General features: G+C 55.5%; 1 protein-coding gene across 1 annotated transcript; it reads left to right on the forward strand.

Moving 5' to 3' along the window:
* Positions 1-3,699: 3,699 nt before the first annotated feature.
* On the forward strand, positions 3,700-20,494 carry Col6a1 (collagen type VI alpha 1 chain). Its single transcript, NM_001281594.1, is given in 35 exon segments — positions 3,700-3,906; positions 4,666-4,795; positions 6,084-6,284; positions 7,742-7,901; positions 8,216-8,344; positions 8,427-8,447; positions 8,617-8,637; positions 8,721-8,765; positions 9,414-9,467; positions 9,942-9,986; positions 10,096-10,122; positions 10,598-10,624; positions 10,723-10,767; positions 11,075-11,128; positions 11,342-11,404; positions 11,781-11,843; positions 11,927-11,980; positions 12,076-12,111; positions 12,443-12,505; positions 12,880-12,942; positions 13,976-14,038; positions 14,244-14,306; positions 14,594-14,644; positions 14,853-14,888; positions 15,144-15,206; positions 15,390-15,455; positions 15,659-15,694; positions 16,103-16,139; positions 16,819-16,827; positions 17,258-17,391; positions 17,783-17,892; positions 18,016-18,199; positions 18,314-18,494; positions 18,968-18,997; positions 19,143-20,494. Coding segments are annotated over 35 exon segments (3,081 nt in total). The 5' UTR covers positions 3,700-3,812; the 3' UTR covers positions 19,766-20,494.

Genomic DNA, 20,494 nt, shown 5'->3' on the forward strand with positions numbered 1-20,494 from the left:
TGGAGCTAAGAGACAGGAGCCACCCTGTCCACGGTGTACCTCAGGCACGTAGCCCAGTCTGGCCCCATCTAGATCATAGGACCCTGTGTGCCAGCGCTGCGGGGATGTGGGCTCCTCAGAACGGAGGAGAACTGTTGTCCATGCTGAGGTGGGGAACAGGGGAGTCCCCTGTGTGGGGCCTGTGGGTGGGGACACATGCCTGCCAGCCATCCCTCCTAGTTCCAACATCCACAGTGAGGCGCCATGGAAACAGAGTGTAGCTCATGGAAAACATTATTTTCTTTGATGAATCATGTTCTAAGTTGGGAGGAAAGTTCACTAGACAGTCGAGGCAGTAAAGGGAACAACGCAGTCTTTGTTCAGCCGATGTGAAGGGGGTCTGGGTCTTTAGTGTTGGCGATAAAGGCAGCTCTCCCAAGCCCACACCCTGGGAAAGGCTGGAGACATCCCGGAAATCCCAAAGCTCCCAAAGTAGGCTCTTCAAACGCTGGGCAACCCCATCCTTTGGATTCCACTCCTGTCCCTCGGGCTCACTGTCACTGTACTCTCTGAAGACGTGTGGCCTTTTTCTGCGGCTGGAAAATCCCAGATCTCTCTTCTTCTGGCCTTGCCTGGCAGTGTAGGATGGACAGACTCCGTGTCCAGTTAGGAGGCACTGGAATTGGCCAGGCCATCTGGGAAAATGCTGTGCATTAGCACCCGATGTGTGTTGGGAAGCTCGGTAAACAGGGTCAAGCAGTTTGTAGATGTGTGGCCTCTCTCTTCATCTGTGAGACCTTGGAGTCAGGGTGCAGCAGGCAGCCAGCAGCCCTTGGCTGTGACATAAACCCCGCGTCAGGGAACACTGCTCCACACTCGTCCTCTGGTCCGCAGCTTGCAGCCTCTGCGATCCCTCTTCTAACCAATTCTGGCAGGTGAAGTCCATGGGGGGCACGAATCCATGTCCGAGCTCTCCTAGGAGGTGACCAAGATGCAGCCCGTGAGGCCAGGGATCAGCAGAACCCCAAGTTTGGACCTATCTCTGAGGGCCATGTATCAGCTACATGCCTCAGCGGGACACATGGGGCTAGCCCTCCTCAGTTCTATCAGATTGGGGAGCTGCAAGACACGGGCTGAAACCGTGACACTGGTGTTTGAGGTTGTGAATATGCCATTAAAACCAGAAACTGGGTGTGGGACCAGCCAGCCCAGCCCTCCACTCAAGGGGACTCAATATCTGGGCTATAGCATCCACCCAACCACAGGACTCTGGGGAATTTGTGCTCACAGCCAAAACCCCTTATCCCTGGTCCTACATATCTGGCCACGCTGGTCACCAGACCACAAAGAGTGTAACTGAGAGGTCCCTGAGCCACCAGAGTTCCAGAAGGCCCTGATCAGTGAGCCCCATGCTCTGGACTCAGAACTGCGGGAGGACCTGTGACCTTTGGGGCTGCATATACTGAACAGGATTTGGATGAGGTTTAAAATCCCCTGTCTTCCCAACAAGCGAGCTTTAAAAACATGTTTTTCCCCCTTCCTCAAATGGCTGGAAGAAAGGAAAAGGAGGCTGTGGTCTGCCGGGAGCTGGTCCTCTGCAGGCAGAGGAGGCACTGTTGCTCCATGGAGAAAAGTGACTCCTCTCTCCTTCCTGACCACGCCCGAGACTTCGGAGCCTCCCCCAGAGCCGCCTAAGAGCTGACAAAGGCAATTTCAGGGGTTTTCGTCCTTTCCAGTTTCTACTCGCTTTTTCAGACGTGTAAAGAGCCTGGTCCCCTCCCCCCTTACAAGGGAGCCAGGGATAGGAAAGAGGCCCTCGGGTGTCCTGTCTATGCCCCTGCCTTCCCCTCCAGGCCATGCACCTACGGGTCTCCTCGCTGCCCACTTGACTCACTGACCTGCAACCACGCTACCGGGTGCTGGAGACCTGACAAAGCCTTTGGAAGTTAGTTTGGAACTTCAGATCCAGGGGTCACTTGGCCCCAAGTCTCCCCAGGGACTGTAAAGGAGTATGCAAGGAGAGAAATTCAGGTCCCAGGTCCATCACATCTGTCCTGTCTGTCCACTGAGACGCCCTGAGAAGAGGAAAGCAAGTGCTTGGGGCCGCTGGGGGTGGGGGAGGGGGAGCAAGTATGCCAGGGCGGAGCACCACAGAGCACCAGCCCCTCACTCCCAGTGTGAAGTCAATGCACAGGTATAAGAAGACAAACAGGGTCTGCTCTGAATTCAGGGTTAGAGCACCCTCCCCCCAGGTCACAGGTGACAGCACCACTGGGCTGCACTTCCCATCTTGAGGCTTCTTCTGCAGTGTCAATCATCCTGGGATACACGGGCTAAGCGGGGCAGGGGTGGTGGTCCGGCAGCCATCACTGGCATGCAGCTTGCTGACGGGTCGGCGGACTAAGGCGCACCCCACCGGTGCTGCACGTTTCCCTGGCCATCCTCTATTCATTTCCCCGAGACCCGTCAGGCCTGCAGGCAGTGCACGGCTCTGAACCCAACCAGGAGCCCTCTCTGACTATCCCCATGTGACGCTATGCATCTGCTGTCGCTGCTGCGTGACAGACCCCTGCTTCCTCTGGTTCAGAAGAGCACATCCATGAGAGACCGGCGTGGGGATCTGCACGACTGACAGTGTACCTGTCCACGCATCCACTGGGGTGTCCATCGGTACAGCCACACCAGGCCCTGGCTGGAAGGGTCTGGACTGTTTTAATTGCTTGGTGTCCCTATTCCATTCCCCAAATGTCTGCACATGAGGGTCACCACCCTATAGAGGAAACAGCTCAGCTCCAAAGCCCAAGCAAGAAGGCCATGTGTATAGCATGAAGCCACAGAATGAAGCTATGGGGGGGGCATGAGATTAGTGCCAGTAGGACCATGTGTCCACCATGGTGACACATTCTATAGGGCAGACATAAAGACAAGGTATTCGATCTCATGGAGTCCTGGGATCAAGTGTCACTGCTGGCTTTCTTTAAAGAACTTTTACTATTAATGATGTTAATATTTGTAATCAAGCCTTTGTGTTCTAACAACTACACCATTGTTCTGGAATCTTCTCTGGGCAAGAATGGCTCTGGCTTTATCTGGAGGCCTCTCCTCCAGAGACTTTATCAGTACACACACACACACACACACACACACACACACACACACACACACAGAGAGAGACAGAGACAGAGACAGTGAGATAGAGACTTCCACAAACACATCCATATGGTTGTTGTTGACAACTTGGTTTTCCCAATGTAAATACCTTTGGCAAATACGCATTTAACTAAACTGAAGAGACAGCTGCACGAAAATTTCCAACGCCCGAGAAAGCAGTGTCTGTGGGAGCTGGTACTCACACCAGTAAACTGGGCTCGGTCAGTCCCACAGGCGGTATTTGGGAATGAAACTGCCAGAAATATTTCCTGATCCTCCTTCAGGGATCACTTACTTCGTACACACTATACTTCGTCCTACATTACACAGGGCAGTCGACTCCGAGTGAGCAAATGTCCCCCACACACTGTGGCCACTGGAATTCCACAGCCAAGGAGTATATTGGCTCAGAGTACCCTACTGGAGAGGGGTATTTTTCTCTTTGAGGTTCCAGAGACCCGATGCTGTGACTCACTCAGCTCCAAGGCCCTCCTCCTTCCTCTCCCCCTCCTCTCCTGATCCCTCCCCTCTTTGCACCTCCCTCCCTCCCTCCACCCTCCCTGACTCTCCACAGCCCAGGGCTCTAACTGCAGCAAGCGGAGACAACCTCTTACTCTGCCATCACCAGCGCCCACCCTGACCCTGGCCCACACTTGACGGTGACCGGCAGGCCAGCCAGAAACATGAGGCTGGCCCTCACGCTGCTGCCCCTGCTGCTGCAGGCCTGCTGGGTGGCCTCGCAGGACATCCAGGGCCCCAAGCCTATTGCCTACCAAGGTGAGTAAACTCGTTGCCCTCTCCGACTGCTGTACTTAAGCTGCCTGAAGGCCTGGAAGTAGACAGACTCAGCGCCTGCCCATCCCCACCTGGGTACTGCCCCTTGTCCCCTTTTGTCTTAATCCCATGGAGAGCCACCAAGAAGGGTCCTTGTCCCTTGTCCAAGCCTGCATCCCAGTCAGTTCCCATCTTGAAGCAGTTGGAACACTCAGCTCCAAGCCACAAGGCCCTGAATCCCTGTCACCTCAAGTCTCTCCATGCTAGGGGGATAACAAGGTGGGAAACTTCAGGGGGACTACCAGTGAAGGGAGCCTGTGACAACCACTCCCCATCTGTGTTCTGTCCCTATTGAGTGATTGTCAGAGGCCCCAGAACTGCTATTCTCTCTTTGCCTGACAGCCAGTGTAGGAAACCTGACCCTTCACACCTCAGCATGAGGTCAGGGCTTTGAGTTGAAAGTGAGAAATAGTCTGGTTCTCCCAGGCAGCCTCTGCCCTCTATAACTGGCCAAGGCCACTCTAACTGAGGGAGGCTCTGTTCAAAGGACAGGACACCCTGGGTGTCACTCAGACCCTGCTGGGTGTTGCCTACCAGTCAGGTGACTGGTGGGCTGCCATCACCTGCCCAGAACCCTGCTGCTAAGAATGGACAGTGTCTCAGGGAGGCCCTGGCCTGACTGGGGATGTGTGAAGGAGCCTGGTGCTCCCAGGGGGACTTGGGGCAAGGCTAAGTGACCTTACGGGACCTTCCCTGGCTCAGACTGCCCTGTGGATCTATTCTTCGTGCTGGACACCTCGGAAAGTGTGGCCTTGAGGCTGAAACCCTATGGAGCTCTGGTGGACAAGGTGAAATCCTTCACCAAGCGCTTTATCGACAACCTGAGAGACAGGTAGCGTGAGCTTGCCTTGGCCTGTCCTGTGTCTCTGTGGGCCTGGGGAGGGGGTGGACCTGCCTGCAGAGCTGAGCCTTAACCTCCCACTCCAAGCTGAGCTCCAGCCTGTGTAAATGCAGCTGTGGGGACGGGGAGGCCAAGGGAGCATGAGATGGAACAGCGGGAGGAGTCGGCTTCCGGCAGGACTGAGGAGACAACACTGAGGGTGGAGACGTGGGGGTCTCCATACTCCAAACACAGACAGGACTGTGGGGGGAGTCAGCCCGATACGCAGCTATGCCAGCCAGATGCCTGGGCCCCACCTGGCCCGCATGACCATCAGAGTTTCTGCTTAAGTCCTGGGCCAAACATCCCCAGTGTCCTCAGCACAGGCTGGGAGAAGGGGAGTGTGGGACACAGCAGATTTCATTCACTCGCTTCCTTGCTTCCTCCTCAGGGGAGCACTGAGAATGGAGGGTGTGGCTGGGGGCAGTCCTGAGGGAGGACAGAGATAATGAGCCTCCCCCTATTAACAGGGTCCCTGTACAGTGGTCAGTCAGTGTGAGGACAGGAACTCGGCCAACACAAGCCTCAACCTTACTAACTACCCATCCAGGGCCCAGGGCCACACCCATAGACACCATAGCCCCAGAAGACTAGAGTGAACCGTCTACCCCAGGGCTGCCCACCTTGGGGGACTTGGGAAATTGGAAACCTGAACTTAGTGAAAATGTCTGGGGCCGTAGGAAAGGGAAGAAGGTGCAGAGGCTGACAACAGTGAGGTGTTCTCAGTCCCTTTACCCAGCTTCTGCATCTCAGGGTCCCACCTGCGATATGGGGTAGAGTGACATTTTATAACAGGGGCCTTGGACACCCTGTCTCCTAAAAACCACATGGGCCACCACAGCACACCGTGGAGAGCTAAGTGGCCAGATTCTACAGAGCAGGGTGGAGGCAACTTGGAAACCCCCATGTCCTATTTAGAGCTAGCCTGTGCCTACCTCTACCCTCACCTAGCCCTCTGCAGTACATGGGGGGGGTCTGTGGTCCCAGTGAGGTCATATGTACAGCTCAGTTGAGACTCAGGTTGGTTTATCAGCCATACCCATTGTGTGGTCCCAGGGCAGGGACCACCCCTCTTTGTCATGGGACACCTGCCCATCTGTGAGATGGGTGAGAAGCCTGCTCATCACCTGTGAGATGGGTGAGAAGCCTGCCCATCACCTGTGAGATGGGTGAGTCAACATGTTCGTTCATGAAGGCCAGGGTTAGGCTTCCCTCCCCTCATCCCACCTATGCCTCACAGGTACTACCGGTGCGACCGCAACTTGGTTTGGAATGCGGGTGCCCTGCACTACAGTGACGAGGTGGAGATCATCCGAGGGCTCACACGCATGCCCAGTGGCCGCGATGAGCTCAAGGCTAGCGTGGATGCGGTCAAGTACTTCGGCAAAGGCACCTACACCGACTGTGCCATCAAGAAGGGGCTAGAAGAGCTGCTCATAGGGTGAGTGGTGTATGGCCATGCCCAACGGCCAAATCCGGGCCCATCATATCTAACCCTACCAGCCGGGACAGTCTCAGTGACTCCAGACACAGGCCTTCTCAACCCGTGTGTTAGAGGGGGCCCCCTTGGCCCGCTTTCCATGGCCAGGTGAACTTCCACCAGGCTGCCCATTACCCATCAAGCACTGGGCTGAATGTCTAGAGACTCTACCTCAGGGTCAATGTGTCTGTAGCCACAAACCTATTCACCTTGCCAGAGACCACAGGACCACGTGCCAATTTCCACCATCCATGTATCTAGCTACTGTCTCAGCTGGTGAGCAAAATGGCCCTGGTCACCACCCAGAGAAAGAGGCAAGAGAGACAGAGGAGCAGATAGTGACAGAGAGAGATGGGGGGGGCCAGTTACTGCAGTACAGCTATGGCCACGCAGCCCTGGGACCTCCCAGCTGAAGTCCGTTAGCGGTGGACAGAATGACTTCTGTTTTAGTTCCTCTCATGTGTGGGTCTGAGGTCCGTTCCTCACATGGCTAGACGCTTTCCCATAATGACCCGGGCACTGAGCTGATGGGTGGACAGGTGGCTATGACTCTACTCCTTCCCAGAGCATTCCATGACCGGCAGGGTAGGCACGAGCTACACGTGTACCCATCTTCCCACGGCATCAGCTGCCCAGTGCAGCCAGCTCAGGGGAGAGATACCTGGCCCTCACCAGTCCTCCCTTCTGTGGCTTCATTGAGATATCCCAGCACTGTGAGGCTGCAGGGCTGAGCCCCATTCCAAGGCCCATTTAGCCTTTCCACATTAACAGCAATGTGTGATGAAATCGCACAGGGTGGTCCAGGCCTTATCTCCCATCTGTAGCTTTATGGGGTGAGAGGGCTATGGCTGGATTGGGGGCGTGGGCTAGTGCATGGCCGCCACATGCAACCCACAGAATAAACTTGAAGGCGGATGTTCTAGAATGCACATGATGTGGCCCCAGCGCGTGGAAAAGCCCTGACGTCTGCGTGGCCCCCTGCCCACTCTGACCTCTTCCTCAGGGAGGCCCATTGCACTGTACAGGGCGAAACAATCCGAGGCTATCTGAGTCCCCCTACCTCTCACACCGATTGCCTTCCACAGGACCACCACACCCACCAGCCCAGGGTCACCCTGGCTCTCTTGTTCTCAGAGGTTTGGGGTCCAAGGCACCTTGAGACAATGCCCACTTAGGGTGCAAACTGAGGACTGCTCCCTTTCCTCAAAGTGTGCACCTCAAAGACATGGACATGTAACTAGACCTGACACTACAATTATGATCGATGGTGACTCCTGCTCCCTGGGTGACAGGGGACAGCATGTCCTGAGATGCCCCAGCTCCGTCTCCTGGACCCCTGACTGCCAGCTCTAAGGGTCTCAGCTCTGGCTCGCAGGTTCTGAGCCCTAGAGAGGCCCTCATGCTGCCCACCTCTCCAGGGGCTCCCACCTGAAGGAGAACAAGTACCTGATCGTGGTGACCGATGGGCACCCTCTAGAGGGCTACAAGGAACCGTGTGGGGGCCTGGAAGATGCAGTGAATGAGGCTAAACACCTGGGTGTCAAAGTCTTCTCTGTGGCCATCACACCTGACCATCTGGTAAGACCCCACCCCCTTTTATGCTCTCAACACACAAGATGGAGGGTCTCGGGGCTCCTGCCATCTGGGTCCCAGGGCCACTAGTGTCCTCCCCTCTGCTGCTGTTTGGGCACACACAAAATGTCTGTTTCAAGACCTCCCATGGGCTGGGCTCCCGGTGTGACCCTTGGGGTGGAGACATCCCAGTGGACAGTCCTAGCCCACCCCCCTGAGGAGCTTGGGTATCCCTGCGCTGGCTCCGCAGCCACCACCCAGGTCACAGTGGTGCATGGCATCTTGGAGGAAACTCATTGTCCCCTCCTCCACGTGCCCAGGAACCCCGTCTAAGCATCATCGCCACAGACCACACATACCGGCGCAATTTCACGGCAGCTGACTGGGGGCAGAGCCGCGATGCCGAAGAGACCATCAGCCAGACTATTGACACCATTGTGGACATGATTGTGAGCACTGCCGTCTTCGGGGTGTGGGAAGGAGGCCTGTGCCCAGAGGAGAGAGTAACTCGCTCTTCGATTTCCTTTTCAGAAAAACAACGTGGAGCAAGTGGTAAGCGCCTCCCCCCTGAGCCTTGTCAGGGCCTGCGTCTTACACAGGTCCTGGTCCTGGCGGTGCGCCCCCTGTTGGAGTGGGTGTCCCAGGGCCCTTCCCTGTCCTTGTTGGGGCACCCATCCCCTGCTTTTGGATTCTGACTGGTGTCCTATCCTTTCTCCTCCAGTGCTGTACCTTTGAATGTCAGGTAAGTGTGGTCTGCCTTCCCTGCTGGCCCCTTGACCTTGTCTAGGATCTGGGGATGAATAGGGTATCTCTTGTTTCTTTCAGGCTGCCAGAGGACCTCCTGGGCCCCGAGGCGACCCCGGGTATGAGGTGAGTGGCTGAAATTGCCTTGCTTCTATTAAGATGGAGCCGCTGGAAGCCTTAGCTCTGTGCCCACCTCCTTGGGAACCTTGTACGCCCAACACTGTCTGGGCAAGCGCCTTTGTCCAGGGAGAAAGACTGGGAAGCACTCACATGTGGGTGTAGGGTGTGGGAATTGGGGTTGCAAGCCTCCCCTTGTGATGCAGAAGGCTGCCTTCAGTTCAGCATCCACTTGATTCTGAAAATGGGGGTCCACGCACTACTGTGACTCACATGGGACAAATTGAACACTATGGGAGAAGCTAGGGCCACACGGCCACCATCCACAGAGCTGAGCTACGGCCCCTCAGGGACATTCCTGTGCTGGGTCCTCCTGTTCCTCTGGCCTGGAGCAGCACACCGGCTCAGCCTTGAGGACTTGTGGGTGTAGCCACAGCTCTAGGCCCAAGTCTGGCCAGGGTGACACAGCCACGAGGAACCTGGGGAAGACCCCCAGAACCCAGGCAGACCCAGAACCAGGGCCAGAACAGCTCTGGAGCCTGAATGGAATTACTCTGAAGATGTTTTTCATGCCCAAGGGGTCTTGCCCAACTTGCCAGAACAGATGGGCGTGGCTCCTGACCTGGTCCCCTTGAGCTGATGTCCTCTGCCTTCCAGGGGGAACGAGGAAAGCCAGGTCTTCCAGGAGAGAAGGGAGAAGCTGGGGACCCTGTAAGTATGCGTCACTGTCTGCATGACCATTGGGACAAATGCTAAGAAGCCTGAGGCTGGGGATCTGAGCCACAGAAACTTCCAGAACAACAGCTTTGAGCACAGAGATCTCACAGCGTGTCTTTTGCTTGGGGGGGAAGAAAGCTAACCCAGTGGTCAAGCCAGGTCCCAGGACTCTGCTTTGGGTCATTATTTGTCCCCTGGCAATGCCCCCTTCCCTTCTGCCCCTCCTCAGGGTGCCCTGGCTCCCCTTCCTCTGGGTTACTGTGTCCTCCTTCTCCTCCCTCCTGGGTGTCCTGGGTTCCCTCCTGCAGTTTGCCATGAGATCTTGGAGACCCTTCAGGGGCCTCATAGCAGGTCACTCGAGGATTCTATGTGCATCTTTCTAGCTGCAGTGAGAGGTGAGGTGGGCTGAGTGGGACCTTCCCCTGCTCTCCAGGGATGTCTGACTGTCTGTCTCTCATCCTATTCCAGGGAAGACCCGGGGACCTTGGACCAGTCGGGTACCAGGGTATGAAGGTATGTGTCCCTAATGTTCAGTTACCTCTCTCGGGTGGAGTTTGGCAGTGAGGTACAAACTGGTCTGTATGACAATAACGTATCCCTTCCTTTTCTGCTTGGCTCGTAGGGAGAAAAAGGCAGCCGTGGAGAGAAGGTAAGTGAAGACCAGCGTCAAGCTTGTACCTCTGGGTGCAGAGTTATTTGTCTGACGAGCATCACAGGGAGATAGCTAGTGTTTCTGTCAGGAGGAAGCATGGGAAATAGACCCTCCTGTCCCACTCTATGCCTCAGGGGGAATGTGGCTGGTCTCTAGGGACAGGTGCCCTGAGTTCTGCTGCCACTTCAGGCCACCTGGATCAGAGAGGACTGAAGATGGAAGCTAGCACTCTGCCTCAGTGGGCAGATCCTAAGGATCCTCCGAATGCACGCCCTGTCTGCTTCCCTACCCATTCTGTCCACTGTCCCTGATCTCCACAACCCCTGTTCCCTTGGGTCAGTGGGATGCTGTTGTAGCCACATTGCAAGTGTCTCACTCCCACCTAACGGGAGGGTGACGGTGCAGTGTGGGCTGGCTGCCCTCTGGTCCAGCCAGGGGACTACCTCTCACCGCCTTCTTCCTGTTTCCACAGGGTTCCAGAGGACCTAAAGGCTACAAGGCAAGTATGGATGGGTCAGGGACATGAACGCTTTTCGTGGGCCGGTGCTAGTGACGTCTGTCCTTTGTCTAATCTTCCTTTGTCTCCGTGTCTCCCAGGGTGAGAAAGGCAAGCGAGGCATTGACGGGATAGACGGCATGAAGGTAATCATGAGGGCGGGGCGTGCTAAGAGGGCGGGGTGTACTAAGAGGGCGGGGTGTGCTCTCTAGGATGGGAGGTATTCAAAGCCAGGGGCTGCCCCAAGTGCACAGGCGCAGTTCCCATGGTGGGTCTTCCTGGGAAACTTAGGAGTGAGAGTCAGGTGATGTTTCCTGCCAAGACCTAGGTCATAGTAAACCTCAAGAGATCTACTTAAGTTCAGAGGGCTCCTGACCTTCCTGGGAGGGGCTTGGATGAACAGTGATCACGTCTCCACTCAACCATTCCAACCCTGATGTTTCCTTTTGCCAGGGGGAGACAGGGTTCCCAGGACTACCAGGCTGCAAGGGATCGCCAGGATTCGATGTAAGTCACTTCCTCTACCCCCTATATTTTGGAATCATGGGTTTTGGGGATTTTGATCCAACCCTTGTTATACTGACTCTGCCCAATAGGCAACCCAATAGTGAGCTGTATATGAATTAATTTGATTTGTTTGCTCAGTCTGTGCTTGGCAGCTTATCGGGGGCCCATGGAGATCTTGGGTAGCTATAATCTCCATTTCTAACTTCCCACCAGGGCATTCAAGGACCCCCAGGTCCCAAGGGTGATGCTGGTGCCTTTGGACTAAAAGGAGAAAAGGTAGGTGACAAGCAGCCCCAGAGAATGGAGACTTCAACATCTATTAGGGCCGGGGTCAAGAATTCCTCCTGGGAGCCAGTGTGAGGAGCTTGGCTCTGAGAAGTGCAGCCATGAAAACGCAATTGGCAGACTCGAGTTTACCATTCACCATCAAGCATCTCAGGTCTGGACCTGAGCAGTTCTAAGGCTGAGATGGTCAGCCTATGCAGATGTGGGTGAATTGTGGGGACCCTGGGAGGTCAGGACTCTTCCAGAGTTAGTTGGGTGACCTGAGGTTTGGGTATGAGAGTGTCGTCACTGGGACCCAGGCCCTGATGTGGCTTCCAGTGTCTGAACCTGTGGACCAAGCATTCATGACATCTCTGATCTCCCCCAGGGTGAAGCTGGAGCAGACGGTGAGGCTGGGAGACCAGGGAGCTCAGGGCCACCTGGAGATGAAGTAAGATGACTTGACATATGATGGGATTGGATGAGCCTCATGGACACTGGGGCTTGTGGTCATTCTCAACTTGTCTTCCCCAGGGTGATCCGGGAGAGCCTGGTCCCCCCGGGGAGAAAGGAGAGGCTGGTGATGAGGTAAACACCCCTATCCCTTGTCCAGCCTCCATCCCCACTTGTGGGCTTAGAGCAAGCTAGTGCACAGACTAACGTGTTATTCCTCCTTGTCCTAGGGGAATGCTGGCCCAGATGGTCCCCCAGGAGAGAGGGTGAGTCACTATTGTCCTCACCATCAACAGCAAAGGCTTGTGCAGCCTGCCCTGAGCCTGACCACTGTGGGTCCTTAGGGCTTCTGTCTGCATGCCTTGGCTAGGCAGGAAGCCAGACCCTAACCATTCTAGATTCACCTTGCGTACCGGGCCTTGGGTCACTTGGGAGTCTGTGGAGGCAGACAGCCTGAGGAGCCACAGAGACCCTCCTCTGAAAAGATCTGGCATGATGACAGAGACAACTGGGGAGATCGCTGGGCCCAGCCTTCAAGCTCCCACCCTTCCCAGCAGTGGATCACAAACAGCCTCAAGTCTGCTTCTCTCCACACAGGGCGGCCCTGGTGAAAGAGGACCTCGGGGGACCCCTGGTGTGAGGGGCCCAAGGGGAGACCCGGTGAGTCATGTCTTGGGGATGTCTAGGGGACACACTGAGGCTGGAGTTGAGTACAGTTTCACAGGGCCAGCTATGCAGCCCTCAGCTCTCCGGCCTTCCTATGGAGCGCAGGAACTGGCAGGGCTCTGAACACCCAAGGTAGGGGCATCAGTCCACATCCCATCAGAGGCCTGCTCATTTGTGAGCCCATCCAGAGGAGGAGAATCTGCAAGTGGGGCCAGCCTTGGTCTACGGTTTTGAGTTCAGCAGACTCTTTCAGTCCTCACCAGCATGCCTCAATAGCTAGCCACCAAGGTAGCTTGCTACTCCTAGAGTAAATTGCTGCTGGCCATGTGGCCTCTACCTCTGCACTCATGGGTTCATTTCTCCCCCAGGGTGAAGCTGGACCACAAGGTGACCAAGGAAGAGAAGGCCCCATCGGCATCCCTGGAGATTCGGTAGGAAGCTTCACGTAGTGCAGGGAACTGTGATACCTTGAAGCTTGTAGGCTCCTGCACCACTCAGTACTTAAGCTAAGTGCTTCATCCGGGTCTTCCGAAAGAAATGCTCCCAGTGGCTCGGCATGGGGGACCTCCTACAGTATACATTCCTGCAGACACATCTTGTCCGTGCTCAGAGCTAGCTTGGGTATGGATGTGTGTCAGTGTTCAACACGGGGCCAAGGGATGCACTGGAGGCTGTGGGGCACGAACACTTGCAGATGCCATACCACCCTGGCCATTAGCTGTTGTGTTCACAGGGCCTGGTAGCGTGGGAGTGAGGGGTGATAGAGACCTGGCCATACAGGGAGGGAGACTATGGCAATGAGGACAGAAGTGAGTGCCTAGGCTGTGGGGTGGGTGGAGATGAACTCTGAATCCTTGGGAGACACAAATATGAGACTGAACAGAGGTGAGTTTGGGAGAATTGACGTACAAGAGGTTCCATGATGTAAGAGTGTGGGTTAGATCTTTCAGAGCCCACGTTCAGGGAGCCAGGCTCAACCCAGAGACACTGGGGCTTCTTGCCCCAGACCAGATATGGTCCCCAGATCCCCAGGAGAGAACTAGGTAGATAGGTCATGCATCTCGGGAACAAACAGCCTGAGTCTGCAGTTGTCCTTGTTTGTGTCCATGTGGTCAGAAGTCTGGTAAGGAAGGGGCTGAAGACTTGGCGGTGCTTCCAGGCCCATGAACAAAAAGGAACCACATGCCCTGAGACCTAAAGAGAAGGCTCCAGCATGAACAGTGGAGAGGAGGGACCTGCAGGGAACCTACCCTAACCACACCCCATGCTGGCCACTGGCCCCATCTGTCATGAGGCCCCAAGGGTCCTCCACCCCTGTGTCCAGGGCCCTAGATGACAGTGGTAAAGCCCAATTTCTCCACATGAGATAGAACCCCATGCTCTGGGACTCTCAGTTCTCAGGGAAGGAAAACAATTGTGGGCTGGGGATAATGAGCAGAACTCTCATGGCTTTTAATCTCCCAGGGTGAGGCTGGCCCCATTGGACCTAAAGGATACAGAGGTGATGAGGGTCCTCCAGGCCCTGAGGTAAGTACTTGCCCTCTCTGCACTGCTAGTCACCTAGGAGGCCAGCCCTGAGTATCACTCTGAGGACGACCCTAGTCCTCAGCATCTCCCATACCCCCATGCCATCTTTCTGTACCTGGCCTTCCCTCTCTTGCCCTGGGAGAGACCAGGTCCCAGGGAGGATATTGTGCCTATAGCCTGGCTATTACTTGTCCCCCTTCTCTAGGGTCTCAGAGGAGCTCCAGGACCCGCTGGACCCCCTGGAGACCCGGGACTAATGGGTGAAAGGGTAAGTATTTGAGAGAACAGTCCTACTGGGTTACTGCTGGGTCCCCAGAGACTCGGCAGCTGGGACCTACCTTACTTGGACCCTTGGAGAGGTGCTGGGGTTGGGGCATCTACAGTCTGCTCTCAAGGATGAGGATACCTCGGACAAGACCCTCTTGCTTAAAAGTTCAATCCAGGGCAGACCTGGGGTGGTAGCTTTTCCCTGGCTGGGGACACAGCTGTCCTGGACTTCCCCCAGGCACCTAGCCACCATCTCACATGATGGATAGCAACTCTCTCTACTCTCAGGGTGAAGACGGTCCACCAGGAAATGGCACAGAAGGCTTCCCTGGCTTCCCTGTGAGTGTTATAGGCCTGCCTACATATCTACCAAGGCAGATATCCACCTAGGCACCTGGATGGATGAGAAAAACCAGAGCCATCTGCTAGTCCAGGCATTTGGGTCTGGGCCTCTGCCAACTCTGGGTCCATCCACCTGTGGTTGTCACTTGGCTGTTGTCATCCACCCCCAACCCCCGCCACTGAACCATCCTATCTTCCTTTGCAGGGGTATCCAGGCAACAGAGGCCCCCCTGGGATAAATGTGAGTATCCCCGCCATGCCTCTGACAGGTCATAGACGTGTTCACACTGCATACATGCACCTGCATGGGCCTGCCTTGACAGTAAACACACCGTGAGCATTTTCCCACATGACACCAGGCAGTGTGCACATACACCGATATGTGACTCTAGGGTTAGCTCGCTGACTTCAGGGACTCTCCAGCCATGTCACCTCTATCTTCTCTGCCTACTCTACATCCTAGGTCCCACTGACCCATGTGTTTTGTCTCCTGCAGGGCACAAAAGGCTACCCTGGTCTCAAGGGGGATGAGGGTGAAGTTGGAGACCCAGGAGAGGATGTAAGTGGGGTGGGGTGAGGGGCAGAGCCTTTCAAGAGTGTGAACCCTACAGGCTTTGCTCACTGGAACGGAGGATCAGGGGAAGGCCGGACATGTACTCGGAGGGGCCGGAGCAGCTGGGCTAGAGTGAGGGCAACTGGTACACGTGACTGTTCCTGCTGACACCATGCCATTTCCTTCCAGAACAACGACATTTCACCCCGTGGGGCCAAAGGGGCAAAGGGATACCGAGGCCCAGAAGGACCCCAGGTAGGTGATGTGGCTGTAGGGGTTGGGGATGGAGGTGAGGCAAGGCCATATGCAGCAATTAGAGGTGGAAGTCAAGGGACTCCAGGGACCAGGCTTGCCCCGAGGGCAGCTGGGAGCACAGAGGTTCCTTAAAGACAAATAGTTTAGGAATCCTTGGGCACAAGCTCCCCACTTAGAGTCTTTGTCTGCTCTTTCTCTGACAGGGACCTCCAGGACATGTGGGACCACCTGGGCCAGATGTAAGTAGGATGTCTGTAAATGAGATCCAGGGGCTGACCACTATGGCCACGGATCTTGATGGGGGCATTAGTGAAACCTGGAGCTCCCAAACACTGTTCACAGATGGGAACAGCTGGGGCAGGTGGCCTGAAGCCTTGCACTCAGACCACAGGGACTCATGACTGCCACTGGGACATGGGATGACTACAGGGGACATGAGACAGCCACGGGAGACATATGGTTGGGGGACACGTGATAGCTATGCGATGGAAACTGCATCATATCTTATATTCTTAGGGGTTTAATTAAGACAGGAACACTCTAGGCTGTGAGAAGTCCCTGCACAGATCTAGCCCCCAGAGATTCCCAGGGAACACCAGGAATGGCCTCTGCCTAGGTCACATTAATATTCTCACCTCTCTCCCCAGGAGTGTGAGATTTTGGATATCATCATGAAAATGTGCTGTGAGTATCCAGATCTTAGGGTGACTTTCTTAATGAGATAGCAAGTTCCTGACAGCTATGGGGCCCAGCATTCTACTCCAGAAGGGTCTCTAGGGGTGGGAGGCATAGGCAAGTGTTGCTGGAGTTTCCTTGTCCTGACAGATCCACCATCCTTGAGCCCCAAATAAACACATGGATGCTATGTTAATCATAAAACTGTTGGTTGATGGCTAGGGCTTCTTATTGGTTAGCTCTGTCTTAATTATTAACCCATTTCTATTAATCTAAGTATTTCCACGTGGTCTTGTCTTACCAGAGAAGGGTCTGGACCTCTTATTCCTCCCTCTGCTACGTGGTGTCTCTCTTCCATGCCTCTCTGCCTACCTTTCCCAGAATTCTCCTCATCTCCTACTTCTTCCTGCCTCTGTTGGCCAAACAGTGTGTTATTCATCAACCAATAAGATAGACATACATACAGAAGGACAGCCCCCATCAGGCAAGCAGTGCCTAGGTACCCTACTGAGATTATTGGCCCCCCATACTAGAGCGCCAGGGCTGGGCTACACACCCTCTGAGATCTCGGGGACTCTGACTTGCTGAGGGCAGCCTGGACAGAGCTAGGTAAAGGTAGGCAGAGCAGGACAGGGCACTTTGTAGTCCGGAGCTGCTCTATTTAGTGCTCTTTCTCCTCTCTCCTCAGCCTGCTGTGGTGAGTGGTGCCTCTACACTCTCGGGAGTTCCTGTGAGGCGTTAAGTGGACCCATCCTGGCTCTGCAGTGGGCTAGCAGTGCAGCAAACACCCATCCACCTTGCTCTCTCACCCATCTGCCTTCCCAGTGAGCGGCACCCTGGGGGCACGCAGGCCTAGGACACTGCCGTTCCCTGTCCTCTCTCCCTAACGTTTCGAGAAACCATGGGCGGTCTGGAGCAGGAACCGGACCACCCGGTCTGTCTTATTCACTCTCCCACAGGATGAGAATGAGGATAGAGGCACAAGGGTGGCGACTGTTGGGTCTGGTCAACAAAGGCCAACCTGGCAAGCCTGCCTCGCAAGGGGACAATGTGGGGTGGGACCATGGAGTACGGAGGGAAGCCTGTATGTAGAAGGGCACTAAGGGCTGGCCCATCCCACCTCCTAGAGTGCACATGCGGCCCCATTGACATCCTCTTCGTGCTGGACAGCTCTGAGAGCATTGGCCTACAGAACTTTGAGATTGCCAAGGACTTCATCATCAAGGTCATTGACCGGCTGAGCAAGGATGAGCTGGTTAAGGTGAGCACAAGCCAACCCGGGACCACAGGTAGAGCTAACAGAGAGTCCAGCCCCTCCACGGTGGCTTCCCAGCTTATCACCATGTACACTGAAATTTATGTATACGTTGAGCCGGCCAGAGCCTGCAACAAAGCCAAACTTATCTTTAATGTCCACGGAAGCTAAATGCATGCAGAGACCCTTGACAGTGGGTCAAGAACTCATCCTTTCATGATGGAACCTGGGAGGGCCATGTACAGAGCCTTGTGGGCCTGAGGAGTAGTTATGGAAGGCCCTGTGTGCATGAGCATGCAGGGGTCTCAGGCCTCAGGGGAGAGGCCCTTGGCATGCTGGGGTTCCAGGACACAGGGGTGTTGAACTCGAGACCTGATGGTATGTATCATTTCTATAGTTCGAGCCAGGGCAGTCGCATGCGGGCGTGGTGCAGTACAGCCACAACCAGATGCAAGAGCACGTGGACATGCGGAGCCCCAACATCCGCAACGCCCAGGACTTCAAAGAGTAAGAGGATTCCCAAGATCACTGCCCCGTCCCTGGTCCAGCCGGGACCTGACCCTGGCTGTGACCTGGCTGTGACCTGGCTGTGACCCTGGCTGTGACCTGACCTGTCTGTCTTCCATGCAGAGCCGTGAAGAAGCTGCAGTGGATGGCGGGTGGCACGTTCACCGGGGAGGCGCTGCAGTACACCCGGGACCGGCTGCTTCCACCCACCCAGAACAACCGCATCGCTCTGGTCATCACGGATGGGCGCTCTGACACTCAGCGGGACACGACGCCCCTCAGTGTCCTCTGTGGCCCGGACATTCAGGTGGGCAGCTGCACAGCCCTAGCGGTGGCGGAATGGGGCCCCTTGCACATGGTGACTGCTCTCCAGGGAAGAAGTACAGGGTCAGGCTGATCCCTCCAACCCTGTCCTCTGCAGGTAGTTTCTGTGGGCATCAAGGATGTGTTTGGCTTTGTCGCGGGCTCTGACCAACTCAACGTCATTTCCTGCCAAGGCCTGTTGTCGCAAGGCCGGCCGGGCATCTCCCTGGTGAAGGAGAACTATGCAGAGCTTCTAGACGATGGTTTTCTGAAGAACATCACGGCCCAGATCTGCATAGGTGAGTGCCGGGGATCAAAGGGCGGGGTGGGCAGTACCCAGGCCTGTCTTAGACATGCCCCCCAAGCTTTCTGGGACTGTTTGGAGTAGGAACATACCTCAGAATGCACTGTCACCTTACGAAGGACTGTGACCAGGCTGTGTGGCACTGTCCAGGGTGACCTCTGGACCAGCAGAGCGACTTAAGGGCAGGTGTTCTCATGCCACATGTATGCGTCAAGGTCCCCACCCCCAACACCATGGGGATACCATGTGTCAGCCTTGTGTTGATCTGACTCCATGATGTGGACAGCTTGGTCAAGGGATGCAGATTGTGCCAGAGTCATGATGGGCAGTTGGTCAGCAGAGCTTCTAGTGCTCTGACAGTACAGTGCCTGACCTTCAGACCGCCTCTGCTCCTCTGAGACTCAAAGTGGGCATGGTGCGTAGGGCCATGGGGGCATGGCATTCATTTCATGCGATTTCTCTTTCCAGATAAGAAGTGTCCGGATTATACCTGCCCAAGTGAGTACAAGGATGGGGAGGGCAGGGTGGGAAAGCAGTGCTCTTGGTTCTCTCTTCTGGGGCTTGGCGCCTCTGAAAATCTGGGTGCTCTCCAGCCAGCCCTCTGGAGTTCACCCAGCCTCAGGCCACCATTCCCTCCCCACAGTCACATTCTCCTCCCCGACTGACATCACCATCCTGCTAGATGGCTCAGCCAGTGTTGGCAGCCACAACTTCGAAACCACCAAGGTCTTCGCCAAGCGGCTTGCTGAGCGCTTCCTGTCAGCAGACAGGACGGACCCCTCCCAGGATGTGCGGGTAGCCGTGGTGCAGTATAGTGGCCTCGGCCAGCAACAGCCAGGGCGCACAGCCCTCCAGTTCTTGCAGAACTACACAGTGCTGGCCAGCTCTGTGGACAGCATGGATTTCATCAATGACGCCACGGATGTCAACGATGCCCTGAGCTATGTAACTCGCTTCTACCGGGAAAACTCATTAGGTGCCACCAAGAAGAGAGTCCTGTTGTTCTCAGATGGCAACTCACAGGGGGCCACGGCAGAGGCCATTGAGAAGGCTGTGCAGGAGGCCCAGCGTGCGGGCATTGAGATCTTTGTGGTGGTGGTGGGACCCCAGGTGAATGAGCCCCACATCCGCGTGCTCGTCACTGGCAAGACCGCCGAGTATGATGTGGCCTTTGGTGAGCGCCACCTATTCCGTGTACCAAACTACCAGGCCCTGCTTCGCGGCGTATTCTACCAGACAGTCTCCAGGAAGGTGGCGCTGGGCTAGAGGGCCACACACATGGCTGTGCGCATGGGGACACACTTTGACAGGCCTTCCTGCCCTTCCCACCACTGACCAAACAGGAACAGGAAATGTGACCCAAATGTTCCTGAACACTGTTCCACTGTCTTAGAGGGAACGCTGAGATTCACACTGTTGGCTTTGTGTAATGTCCTCTGTGGCTCACCCGAGCTCCTATCTAGATCCCTCCCTCTGAATCTCGGAATCTTCCTCCTCGCTGCCCTTAAGCCTGTTCCTTCACACCGTCCCTGCAGTTTCTGTCTGTGCTGAGTCTTCCACACTCACAGTGAAGCAAACCCTTGCATGAGCTCAGCTTGCTGGGTTGCAGCTTTTAGAAGAGTTGGGTTCAAGAGCGTTTTCAAACACAAACTTGGAGGAGATGGCTCCTCTTCATCAGGTGCTGGCCAGTGACCGACGCGGACCTTGGTCCTGGCCCTTAGTGGATCAACATGAGCAGCAGGAAATGCTGGCTCCTGCCTCTTGTCCTGTGAGCACAAAGGTGCTACCCGCAAGGGCTTCATATGCAAAGAGGCTTAGCCTGGACAGCTCACACTCAGGTGTTCTGTCAGAACCAATCCAGAGCTCCTTTGCCTTAAAATAGTGACTTGTCCGTCTTCTTCAAGACCTCCTTTAGTTAGTTTTGTCATGGTTCCCCCATGCTCCCCTAACCTGGTCTAAGCCAGCTCTCTCAGCTAATAAAGGTTTCCATTTTTC

The sequence above is a fragment of the Mesocricetus auratus genome, unplaced genomic scaffold (assembly GCF_017639785.1).
Source record: "Mesocricetus auratus isolate SY011 unplaced genomic scaffold, BCM_Maur_2.0 Super-Scaffold_100027, whole genome shotgun sequence".
Classification (NCBI taxonomy): Eukaryota; Metazoa; Chordata; class Mammalia; order Rodentia; family Cricetidae; genus Mesocricetus; species Mesocricetus auratus.